General features: G+C 55.8%; 1 protein-coding gene and 1 pseudogene across 1 annotated transcript; both read left to right on the top strand.

The window, feature by feature from the left end:
• Nucleotides 1–2,599: 2,599 nt before the first annotated feature.
• On the top strand, nucleotides 2,600–3,157 carry LOC138062777 (olfactory receptor 14A16-like; the record flags this gene model as incomplete). The annotated part of the gene is made up of 1 exon (XM_068921783.1): nucleotides 2,600–3,157. A coding segment is annotated over one exon (558 nt), but the record flags the coding sequence as incomplete, so codon positions are not given.
• A 2,141-nt stretch (nucleotides 3,158–5,298) lies between these two features.
• LOC138062778 (olfactory receptor 14J1-like) lies at nucleotides 5,299–11,153 on the top strand (annotated as a pseudogene).
• Nucleotides 11,154–11,478: the final 325 nt, after the last annotated feature.

Raw genomic sequence — 11,478 nt, forward strand, 5'->3', positions numbered from 1 at the left:
TGACAGTTCACTGTGGGAGACATCTTCCCAGCCCTTGACACGGTAAGTCTCTGGCTGAAGGACAACACTACTGAGGTTCCTGGAGGGGTCTTCTGAACCCCGTTCACCCCATGACAGGTTTTTTAAAGATCTCTCTCCCAGCTTCTCCATTGTGCAGGGGAGGAGGAGATGCTTTAGAGCAGAGATTCCCTGGCACGCTGTCACAGGGACGGGGCATGCTGCTACCTTCTCCCAGGGATGGCTGCAGGGCTGTGAAGCTGGGACATGCACACAAGTCTGCCCAGGGCTGTGATTCAGAGCAGTGTCCCTGTCCTGCAGAGGAAAGTGAAAAAGGGACTACTGCAACGGGAAGCAGCTTTCCTTCCAGGGCTTTCCGTTTTCTATTCTTTTCCTAAAGTTGACAGGGAGGAAAAAAAAAAGACAGTGTTGTCTAGTCTGGCAAGGACTTGCGACTCACAAACCTTCACCCTCTGAGATCAGGAGGTCTGTGAGAAAGCTCAGCACACCCTCTTCAACCCATACCTCAAATTACAGCAGCACCAGCATCACCTTTATGGGCTTCCCCAGGGTTTATGTGACTTGCTCCTTAGCACCTGCAAGCACAGAGATGCCCCTGCCCAAATCCCAGTCCCAGAAGGTTTCTGTAGAACACAACTGGACACACAGCAGGTAGGTTGGGGTCTGTGATCACTGAGAGGGAAAAGGTGTAGGGACAGAGAAAGAGGTCCCAGCAGGGGCAGCTGCAGGCATCCGAGATGGGCAGGGAATGAGAGGGAAATGCTAACAGAATTGTCATGGGAGGATGGATTTTCAGAAGTCATGAGCAACAGAATTTTGCAGTTCTGAGCAAGCTCCCCGTGTCTCCTCTCGCACCCAGCAGAGCGTCTGCCCTGACAGCCGTGGAGTCCAGGGCATGAGCTGCCTCCTCTGCAGCCAGACCTCCAGCAGAGGAGAGGGGCATCTCTCCTGCCATGGGTTGATTTTGTGCTCCCCAACAAAGGGGCTCAGAGCACCTGCCCTGCAATGTCGCTGTCTGTGAGGCAGCATGCCCAGGTGGGCAAGGTGAAGGCTTTCATGAGTGCCCGTCTGTCCCTCTCTCCTTGCCTCCCTTGGCAGCAGGATCATGGTGCTGCCCCTTGTTTCCCCTCCTCTCCCTGCTGCTCCTCTTCTTGCTCTCAGGCTCTCTGGGGTTTGAGGGGTTTCAGGTGCAGTTCAGACAACAAGTTGCTGCAAGTTGTGCAACAGAGGGGTGTGCAGGGCAGGGAGGTGGCCCCAGCCTCCTCCTGACCTGTGGAGCTCCAGGAAATGCAGTCCGTGGGACTGGGAAATGAGCTGTCTCTCCCTGAAGGAGAGCCCGTCTTCAGTCCTAACAGTCCTTTGTTTCCCTGTGGTGTCCTGCCAGGCTGCGAGCTGCCCTCTCGAAAGGCACCGCTGTCTCTCAGCTTCTCTCTGATAGCTGACAGACCTATCAAGAAGGTTCAGGGAGGCAGAGAGTGTGGAGAAGGAGGTGGGAGGCTGTAGGTGGGCAGCTGCAAAGAGCCCTGAGTGTCCTTGGCCAGAAGGGGAGTGAGGAGAGCTGCCTGAGGTGCCTGGAGAAAGGGTGAGGAGTTTGGAGATCTGCCCTTTGAAAGTGCACTGCTCTGCTCTCAGCAGGGGCTGGTTTCTTTTAAGGGTGACATCATCCTCCAGCTGAAAGAGATGCTAGCACAGGACAGCTTGGGAACAAGGCTAATAAATGAAATGTCCTCACTCTACCCCAAGTGACAGTGGATGCTTTCCTCTCCGGACTCACAGCAGAAATGCTGAGGATTTCTACCTTGAAAGAACACTCCCCAGAGGGGACAGGGGCATCTCAGAGAAAATAAAAAATATTTTAAAAATCCCTGAAAGTAATTTCTGCAAAACTCAGACAATGGATTTCATTTGACAGAAATTGTTCCCCCCCATTCCCATGTACCCCCTAGTGTGCATCCAGGTAGACTCCTGCAGAGCCCATGGGCAGAGGTCCCTGCTCCTCCCGACACACTCTGCCAGCTTAAAGCAGAGCTCAAGCAAAGGACCTGCACAGAGATCCTCCCAAAAAAAGAGAGAGGCAATGGGGTGTTTTTAGTGACAAATGGAACATTTTATTTCTTTAATTGATTATTTTTAAAAGTCTTTTCTAACTTGACACTGTCTTTTACCTCCTTGGAAAGTTATCCATGTCACAAAGGAGCAAATGTCCAACAGCAACTCCTTCAATGAGTTCCTCCTCCTGGCCTTTGCAGACACACGGGAGCTGCAGCTCTTGCACTTCTCGCTCTTCCTGGGCACCTACCTGGCTGCCCTCCTGGCCAACGGCCTCATCATCACCGCCGTAGCCTGCGACCACCGCCTCCACACCCCCATGTACTTCTTCCTCCTCCACCTCGCCCTCCTTGACCTGGGCACTGTCTCCTCCACTGTCCCCAAATCCATGGCTAATTCCGTGAGGGACACCAGGACCATTTCCTACTCAGGATGTGCTGCCCAGGTCTTTTCTCTTGCCCTTTTCATTTCAGCCAAGTGTTCTCTTCTCACAGTCATGGCCTATGACCGCTATGTTGCCATCTGCAGACCCCTGCACTACGGGACCCTCATGGGCACCAGAGCTTGTGTTAGGATGGCAGCAGCTGCTTGGGCCAGTGGTTTTCTCTATGCTCTCCTGCACACTGCCAACACATTTTCCATTCCTCTCTGCCAAGGCAATGTCCTGGACCAGTTCTTCTGTGAGATTCCCCAGATCCTTAAGCTCTCCTGCTCACACTCCTACCTCCGGGAGGTTGGGCTTCTTGTAGTTAGTGTCTTTTTAATATTTGGGTGTTTCATTTTCATTGTGCTGTCCTATGTGCAGATCTTCAGAGCTGTGCTGAGGATGCCCTCTGAGCAGGGAAGGCACAAAGCCTTCTCCATGTGCCTCCCGCACCTGGCCGTCGTCTCCCTGTATATTACCACTGGCATGTTTGCCTACCTGAAGCCCCGCTCCTCCATCTCCTCCCCAGCTCTGGATGTGGTGCTGGCTGTTGTGTACTCGGTGGTGCCTCCAGCAGTGAACCCCCTCCTCTACAGCATGAGGAACCAGGAGCTCAAAGATGCAGTGAAGAAACTGATTCAGCTGCTTCTAGTTCAGCAGCACTAAGCTGCCCATCTCTCTTCTCAAGTTTTTTCAGTGTTTCTGAGGCAATTCTTGTGCTTTGGGAGTTCTATCTGATAGTCATGTTTGTGCACAACTGTTTGAATTCATCCTACTTCTCCAGAGGCACAAACCCTGTCTGTCTGACCCAGAGGCCTTCTGTAAACCTACCTGTCACTGTGTCAGAGGTGACCTCCCAGGTAGCATCTCTGTAATAAAAGGGGATCTCCTGAGTACTGTCCCTGAAGGCTGGGCTCCTCTTCCAAAACTTGTGCCAAGAATGCACAAGGGAATTGCACCCTACAAAGTCCTGTTGCTGTGATGGGTTTTGCGTGAGCTAAGGGGGATGCGATCATAGGGTGATGTGTGAGGGAACGAGGTCTGGATTCAGCTGCTACTTGTGGATGCCCAGGGCCCCTGAAAGGATGAGTCTCCAAGAGGTATCTGCCGGGGACTGTCCCACATATTGCCGGGAAGGTGACAGATGCCCGTCCTTCTGGAAGGGGATATGCAGCCACGCGGGGAGCAGAGGGGATCTGCAGGGGCAGCATGTGCCTGGGCTGGGCAGTGAGTGGAGACTCACAAAACCAAGTGTGGTGGGGGGTCTGGGGAGAGGGCAGGGGAGGTGGACAGAGCCAGGGAGGGGCTGGGCTGGGCTGGGAAGGGCCCCATAGAGGACAAAGGCCAGCGGGCAGCTACTGTGGGTGAGCAGCAGTGCAGGAGCACAGAGCCGTGTGCTTGCAGGGCACCCGCAGGTGTCCTGGGAAAGGTAGCAGGGCCCGGAAGGAGCAGGAGAGAAGAGCCCAGGTTGCTGCCTGCATTGCCTGCCCACGCTGGGGAAGCTGCCCCAGGCCCATCGTCCCGCAGCAGCTCCTCGCATCACCCCTCCCAGCGCTGGCTGCTCCCCCAGCGGTGGGGTGGTGCATGGCCAGCTGCGTCCTCCTGCAGCTCTGCGCATCCCCACGGAGGGGACAAGGCCAGCCTTGCACGGCCTCTCTCCTGCACCAGACCGCGGCAGGTCCCGGAGCAGGGCTGTCTGCTGAGCCCCGCGTGGGGCACAGCCTGGGCTGGGCAGGGGCTGGCTGCCCCCATCCCCAAGTCTCTGGGGGATCATTTAATGGTTATCTAATAGTACTCCAGCCCTTGCCATGTGCGAGGGGTCTGGTTCCAGCTCCAGCTGAGCTCTGGCTTTCCTCGCTCCAGCCCTGCATGCCCGGACAAGGTCTCGGGGCTCCCCCCGGGCAGCCCCTGCCCCTGCCCCCATCTGGGCACGTCCCCTCCAGCCCCCGGAGCACTGGTGCTGCTGCCGGGGCAGAGCTGGAGGATCCCGTGCAGCGGCTCCTCCGGGAGATGCCCAGGCAAAAGCTGGCCCCAGCCCCAGCCCCAGCCCCAGCTGCAGCGGGGCCCAGGGCAGCTGCCTTCTGCCCACCCACCCTGGCGCTGCCAGCCCCACCGCAGCCCGCTCCTCACCGGCTCCAGCACAGCCCTGCTGGCAGCTGGAGCTGCCTCGGGCCCCGGGGCCGTCTGGCGGCAGCAGCCTTTGACCTGGCCACAGCAGCAGCGGTGCCGGCAGCAGGGCAGGAGCAGGGGACTTGGGGTGAAGACCCCTGCCCTCGGCTGCACGGCCGGGGCACTGGCCGGGCGATGCCTTTGTGGGTGGCCGGGCTCCAGGTTCGGGGTGGATGGCAGCTCGAGGGCGGGAGCGCCGGGATGTGGATGGGGTTCCAGTGCAGCCGGGAGTGTGGGGCAGGCAAGTGGGCAGAGCCAGGCACACACAGCTGCCAAGGCCACGGGTGGAAAGGGCAGTGTGGGGCTGGTGAAGGCCCTCCCTCTCCTTCTCGTCCCCGTGGGGAAGAGAGTCCCCAGGCCATGCTGCACTCCACTTTGACTCATAGGAGGGGAGCACAGGGCAGAGGGGAAGAGGCATTCAGAGCCTCTTGAGGTGTGTGACGGAGTTTTCCAAAGCCCAGGGCTGAGCCAGGGACCTTTGCATCTTCCTCCTGACGCTCTCCCAGCTGGATTCGTGTGCCAGGAGGCCTCCACAGAACGACTGAACCAGTTCATAGGCGTTTTGCCCTTGTAAGGTAATCCAGCAGGCTCCATACACTAGACCGGTTTTGGTGGTTGTATAGGTGTCCCTACTCCTTATGAAGGAGCTTACAATTGTGGTGGTGAACAGGTATGTAACAAAGTTTAATGAATTGATAAATGGTAATGATAATAACTATAATAATATTGATAACAATGTAATATAACCACAAGGTAGTAACTTATTTACGATGGTATACCTGCAGCTTCAGTATAAAAGTAAACAGAAATAGTTATATAGTCAAACATACACATGCACACACAGAGGTTTGAGTTCAGAAGACACTCAACGAATACGCATGAAAGTGGTAAGGTGGTTGTGGGGGACAGGGTTAAACAGGCCGCTCCCGGAGTGGGGAGCGCCACTTCCAGGTCCAGGCACCTGTATCCTAAGCAGGCCACCCTCAACAGAGGGTGCCACCACCCAGGTGAAGTTCTTCATCTCCAAGGAGGCCAAGTGGGGGGAGAATGTGCTGCCTCGCGGCCAGAGGCCCTACGATCAAGCAGGCCACACCAGAAAGGGTGTGCTGCTTCGCCCTTCCAGGGTTAACTCGTGTCCGCGGGTAGATGAGGATCCTGAAGCTCTGACCTGGCATCCCAGGTCGGGAGGGGTGGGGAGGGAGTGTGGTGAGTCCCTGAAGCCCGGCGTTGGTGGTGGGCCTCCTCCTCTGGCCGTCCCACAGCCTCCGGTGGAGCCGTCTTCAGTCGAGGAATATGCCCTTGGCTTCTTCAGGTCTTGAGAAAGATCACCCAGGTTTCTTCCTCCCCGATGCCATTCTTCGTGATTTCAGCTTGTCTTCTTTCTCCTGGGTCACCCACAAGGAAAAGCCCCCCCCCCCCCAACCAGTGTAAGGGCTCATGGCTCTTTATAGGTGGACCACTCTATGACCACAGGCATCAAGACACTGCCACTGGCCACACTTTGTTCAGATCCGCGTTCCTATTGGTGTGTTTTGGATCCTTCATTAGCATGTGGACCCATTGCTAACTAGCGCCTAGGCCTGTCACCTTTCTAGAATGTTCCCTTTGATAGACAATCACTCCCCACCAATGATTTGATAACATAAGGGGAGACACAAGGGTTAACTAACTAAGGGTCACACAAAGGACAGTATGAGTGACAGAACACACAAATTACAAATACAACCTTTTTAGAAGATTTAAAATATAACTTTCAATCTATTAAGGGTCCTACTATGAGAGTGATACAGCTATGATGTTGATGGTGAGGTCATCTCTTTTAAAAGAACCTCAGTGGCTGGCATTGGGAAGGAGCCATTCTGAGGACAAGAAGCACATCACACCACCACTCATCCCAGCCAAAAGAAGATAAGGGCAGGAGGATGGGGAGAGGCAGGCAAAGGGGACACATCTGCACTGTTGATTGTGAGGTCCCACCCATGTGCCTGCTTCTTGCCCATCACTGGCAGAGACAGGAGTGACCTCACAGTCACCTTCACAGTCATGTGCCTCCAACTGGCCTTGGAGATTTTGGGACCACCAGCCTGTCAGAATCCAGTACCCTCATCATCATCTTCCAAGCCCTGGTGCCTGCTGTTGGCATGCCAACTGCCTGGATGGACATGATCCAGCTAGGTGCCAGCTGCCATCCAATCAGGTACTGAGGCAGAAGTGATCTCACAATCAAAATCCAACCCAAGGGCCTGCTGCTGACCTATCAGGCACTCAGACTCTATTGATCTCACAGAGTTTCCAACCGATGTATTTGCTCCTGGCCCATCACCTGCAGATACAGAAGTGACCTCTCAGTCACCTGCATAGTCCTGGGTCTCCTAAGGCCCTACAAGCTTCTGTGACACAATCCTCCCCTAAAATACAGCCATGATACAATAGATGTTGGCCCTGTCATTCAGAAGGAACTCGGCAGGCTGGAGATAATGGGCAGACAGAAACCTCAGGAAGTTCCACAAAGGGAAATGCAGTGTCTTGAACCTGAGGAAAAATAACCCCATGCAGCAGGACATGCTGGGTGCCGAGTGGCTGGAAAGCAGCCTGGCCGAGAAGGGCCTGGGGGTCCTGGTAGACAACATGAAGCAGCAGGAGCCAGACAAGTGTCCTGGTGGCAAAGGTCACCCCGGGCCTTTCCTGGGCTGCATTGGCAAGAGTGTTGCAGCAGGGCAAGGGCTCTGTGCCTGCAGGCTCTGTCTAACCACATCCTCAGGCAGAAGTGACCTCACAAACACCTGCCTTAGGCCGCAGCCAAAGGCTCACCTCTCAGCTCCTCACACAGAAGTCACCTCACAATCATCCACCAAGCCAAGGGGCCTACTGCTGGCCCTCCAGCTTCTCTCATGCACGTGACCAGCTATGTGCCTGCTGTTATCCAGTCAGGTCTTAAGGCAGAGGGGGCTTCACAACCAACATCCAAGCCTTGTGCCTGCTGCTGGCCTATTACCTGCAAAGACAGGAGACACCACCAAATCAGCACCCTAGCCCTGTGCCTGTGGGTAGCCTATTGGGTACTCAGGCAGCAGTGACCTCACCATGAGCATCCAAGCAAATGAGCTGCTGCAACATCCAATCCATGCGCCTCCTAATGGTCTACCAGATGCTTGCACAGAAGTGACCTCACAGCCACTTTCCCAGCAATGTGCTTGCTGCTGGCCCATCACCTGCAGAGACAGAAGGGACATCACTTTCACTTTTACAGCCATGTGCCTCCTACCATCCAAGGAGCTTCTGAGAAACAATGGCTCTCACCACAATGTCCCCTCCGGTTAGACTTTTGGCCTACCAGCTGACCCTTTACCAGTAACCTCACAGTCTCTTCCAAGCCCACCTGCCTGCAGGAGGTCTGCTGTGTTGAGGGGGATAATGGCTCCCCTTGTGTGGGTGGCCACGCTCCTCCTAAGGCAGCCCGTGGTCATCTGGCCTTCTTCACAATGAGTGTGCCCCACTGGCTCATATGGCATTTCTCACAGCGCCCACACCCTGCTCCTCAGGGTCACACCGCAGCCGGTAAGGTCCCAACCTGCCCTGATGCATGGGATTTACCCTTCCCCAGGGCCAGGACTTGCCCCTTCTCCATGTAAAACTCTATGAGGTTCCTGTTCCCCAAGTTTCTAAAGGTCCCCTAGACTGAAGGTCTCTTGTGTCAGCTGTTACTGTGTGTGTGCAGATGGCTCCCCCTGACTTGTGGTGCCTCTGAGAAGATCACAGCATGAGGAATCAGTCAGGGGGGAATCAGTCTGCTGCCTTTCAGGAACTGTGAGCCCTGGAGCCCTGGAACCATCTCGAGGGTGCACAGGGGACAGAGAAAGTCACATCTTCAGCTGGGCCTCTGCTCCTGAGCTGGGCCTGGCTCCTGGGACTGCCGGAGCCCAGGGCAACCTGGCAGGCGCTGCAGAGAGACAGCTCTGTCCGGGTGCAGCTCCTTTGAATGGAGCAGCAAGACTCAGGGCACTGCCTGCAGGGGCCAGGAGGAGATGAGCGACTCAGAAGTTAAAGGCAGTTGGGAACGGGAGGACAGCTGAGAGCTCACTGCAGGGAGGAACCTTCACAGCCCCTAACACAGTAAGTCTCTGGCTGCAGGGCACCGCTGCTGTGGTTCCCGGAGGGCTCTTCTGCAGCTGGCACCTTCCACAGCTGAGAGCATCTGTCCGGGTGGCTCTCCCAGCTTCTGCTGTTTGGAGCAGGAGGTGCTTTGAGAGCAGGGATGCGCTGCCACATGGTCAGAGGGACAGGGCATGAGGGCTACCTGCTTGCAGGGACAGGGCATGAGGGCTACCTGCTTGCAGGGCTGGTGCAGGGCTGTGAAGCCAGGGAGTGCCCCCAGGTGTGCGCAGGGCTGTAATTCAGAGCAGAGCCCTGCGCCCCAGGGTGCTGTGTGCCCGGGGCAGTGACTCTGCTGCCTGCGTGGGTCAGCCCTCAGCCTGCCCGGGGAGCTCCCCACAGCGCTGTGGGGAGAAGGTCCGGGTGGAAGGAGCGACCCCCTTCAGAGCAGGTTCATTCTGCTATCGAGAGGGTGCTGTGTGGGTCAGGGCTGCTCTCAGCTCCAGCTCACCCCCATGGTATTTCCAAGGGACCTTTGCAGGAGGTCACTCATGGCAGGGGTTGCCTTGAAGATCAGGAGCTTTCCTGAGTCTCTGCTTTCCGATTCCTGCTTTCTGCAGGTGGGAGGGTTGGAAAAGGAGCTGCCAGGTTTGGACAACAGACTGATGTTCCTAGACTTGACAGAGAGAGATCAAGAGGTCTGTGAGGAACCTCCGAAAACTCTTTCCCTGCTCTGCATGGGGTCTGTGAGTGCTGACAGGGAGAAGACGAGGGATAGAGAAGCAGCTCCCATTTCCCAGGAGGAAAAGCTCTGAGCAGGGAAGATCTGATCAGCGAAAGAGAGGAAGCTAGAAACGTGAATGCTGTGGGAGGGGGAATGTGGAGACCTCCCCGTTAACCTCTTCCGTGCAGACATGTTCCTCTAAAGGAAGCCCCTCTGTGTCTCCTCTCCCACCCAGCAGAGCCTCTGCCCTCCAGGCCAGGGGGTGCAGGGCATGAGCCCCCTCCTCAGCAGCCCGACCTCCAGCAGAGCTTTGTTTCTCACTGCGGGACAAGGGGGCTGAGAGTGACTGTCCTGCTCTGGTTGCTGTCTGGGAGGTGGTGAGCACAGCTGGGTGAGCTGAAGGCTTTCCTGAGAGCCCGTCTGTGTCTTGCTCCTTGCTTTCCTTGTGGTCGGAGCGTCACAGTAGTCCTCACAGTTTCCTCACCTCTTTGTGCTGCTCTGGTTCTTGCTCTCACGCTCGGTGGGGTTAAGGAGGGGGTTCAGCTGCAGCGGAGGCAGGAACTTCCCACTCCCCTGACAGTGCCTGAAGAAAGAGTGCAGAGGGTGAACTGATGTGAGGGCAGGGTCCATGTCAGTGGGGCAGAGAGGTTGAGGAAGGGTTGGGTCAGCCCCTGCCTTCACTGCACTGTTTCTCTCCCATGCTGGAGTGGGATCTGGTGTGACTGGTTCAGATATGGGCAGCTCTGATCAAGAGGGCAAGGTTGGGAGAGATGCGTCCCCCGCAGGGACCTTCTCTTTCAGACACAGCTGGCATGAGCGCTGTATTCATCTCTCCCAATGAGAAAAACAGAATATTCCCCTCGCTTCCCAGACCACATCCCCACCACTCAGCTCAGGGTGCCCAGGGCTGACTCCTCTGTAGCCCATGGGCAGAGGCCCCTGCTCGTGCAGAGGCCGCACACTCAGCCCAAAGCAGAGGTGAGGGAAGGGAGCTGAACAAGGTAAAGGAGAGAGGCGATGTGGGGGTTGCTCTGAGGAGGGCAATGGGTTTGGCTCAGAGAAGCCTGTGCTAACTTGTCAATGCCTGTTCCTCCTTGGACAGTTCTTGCCATCTTCAGACCCCTGCACTACGGGACCCTCATGTGCACCAGAGCTTGTGTCAAGATGGCAGCAGCTGCTTGGGCCAGTGGTTTTCTCCATGCTCTCCTGCATGCTGCAAACACATTTTCCATTCCTCTCTGCCAAGGCAACACTGTGGACCAGTTCTTCTGTGAGATTCCTCATGTCCTCAAGCTCTCCTGATCACAATCCTACCTCAGGGAAGTCGGGGTTATTGTGGTTAGTGCCTGTTTATTCTTTGGGTGTTTCGTTTTCATTGTGCTGTCCTATGTGCAGATCTTCAGAGCTGTGCTGAGGATGCCCTCTGAGCAGGGCCGGCACAAAGCCTTCTCCATGTGCCTCCCTCACTTGGCCGTGGTCTCCCTCTTCATCAGTACTGCAGTGTTTGCCTACCTGAAGCCCCCCTCCATGTCCTCCCCAGCTCTGGATCTGGTGGTAGCTGTTGTGTACTCGGTGGTGCCTCCAGCAGTGAACCCCCTCCTCTACAGCATGAGGAACAAGGAGCTCAAAGCTGCCCTGAACAAACTGATTCAAATGATTCTAGTTCAGCAGAAATAAGGTGCCCATCTCTCCTCACAAGCAATTTCCTGTTTGTCTCAGACAGCTTTTGTGCAGTGGGCATTGTTTGAATTCATCCCATTTCTCCAGCAGCCCAAAACCAGCCTGTTTGACACAGAGGAATCTGTGAATGTCTGTCACAGGGTCAGAGCTGGCTTAGCTCTAATAAAAGAGGATTTCCTCTGTGCAATGCTTTCAGGCTGGGCTCTCCTTCCAAAGCTGGAGTCAAAAATGTGCTTGAAGACTTCCACCCTGAGAGACCCCGATGCTTTTCTGGGGCTCTCTGTGGGCTCAAGGCGATGATCTCATAGGTGATGTGTTAGTG

This window comes from Struthio camelus, chromosome 29 (genome assembly GCF_040807025.1).
Source record: "Struthio camelus isolate bStrCam1 chromosome 29, bStrCam1.hap1, whole genome shotgun sequence".
NCBI classification, from domain to species: Eukaryota; Metazoa; Chordata; class Aves; order Struthioniformes; family Struthionidae; genus Struthio; species Struthio camelus.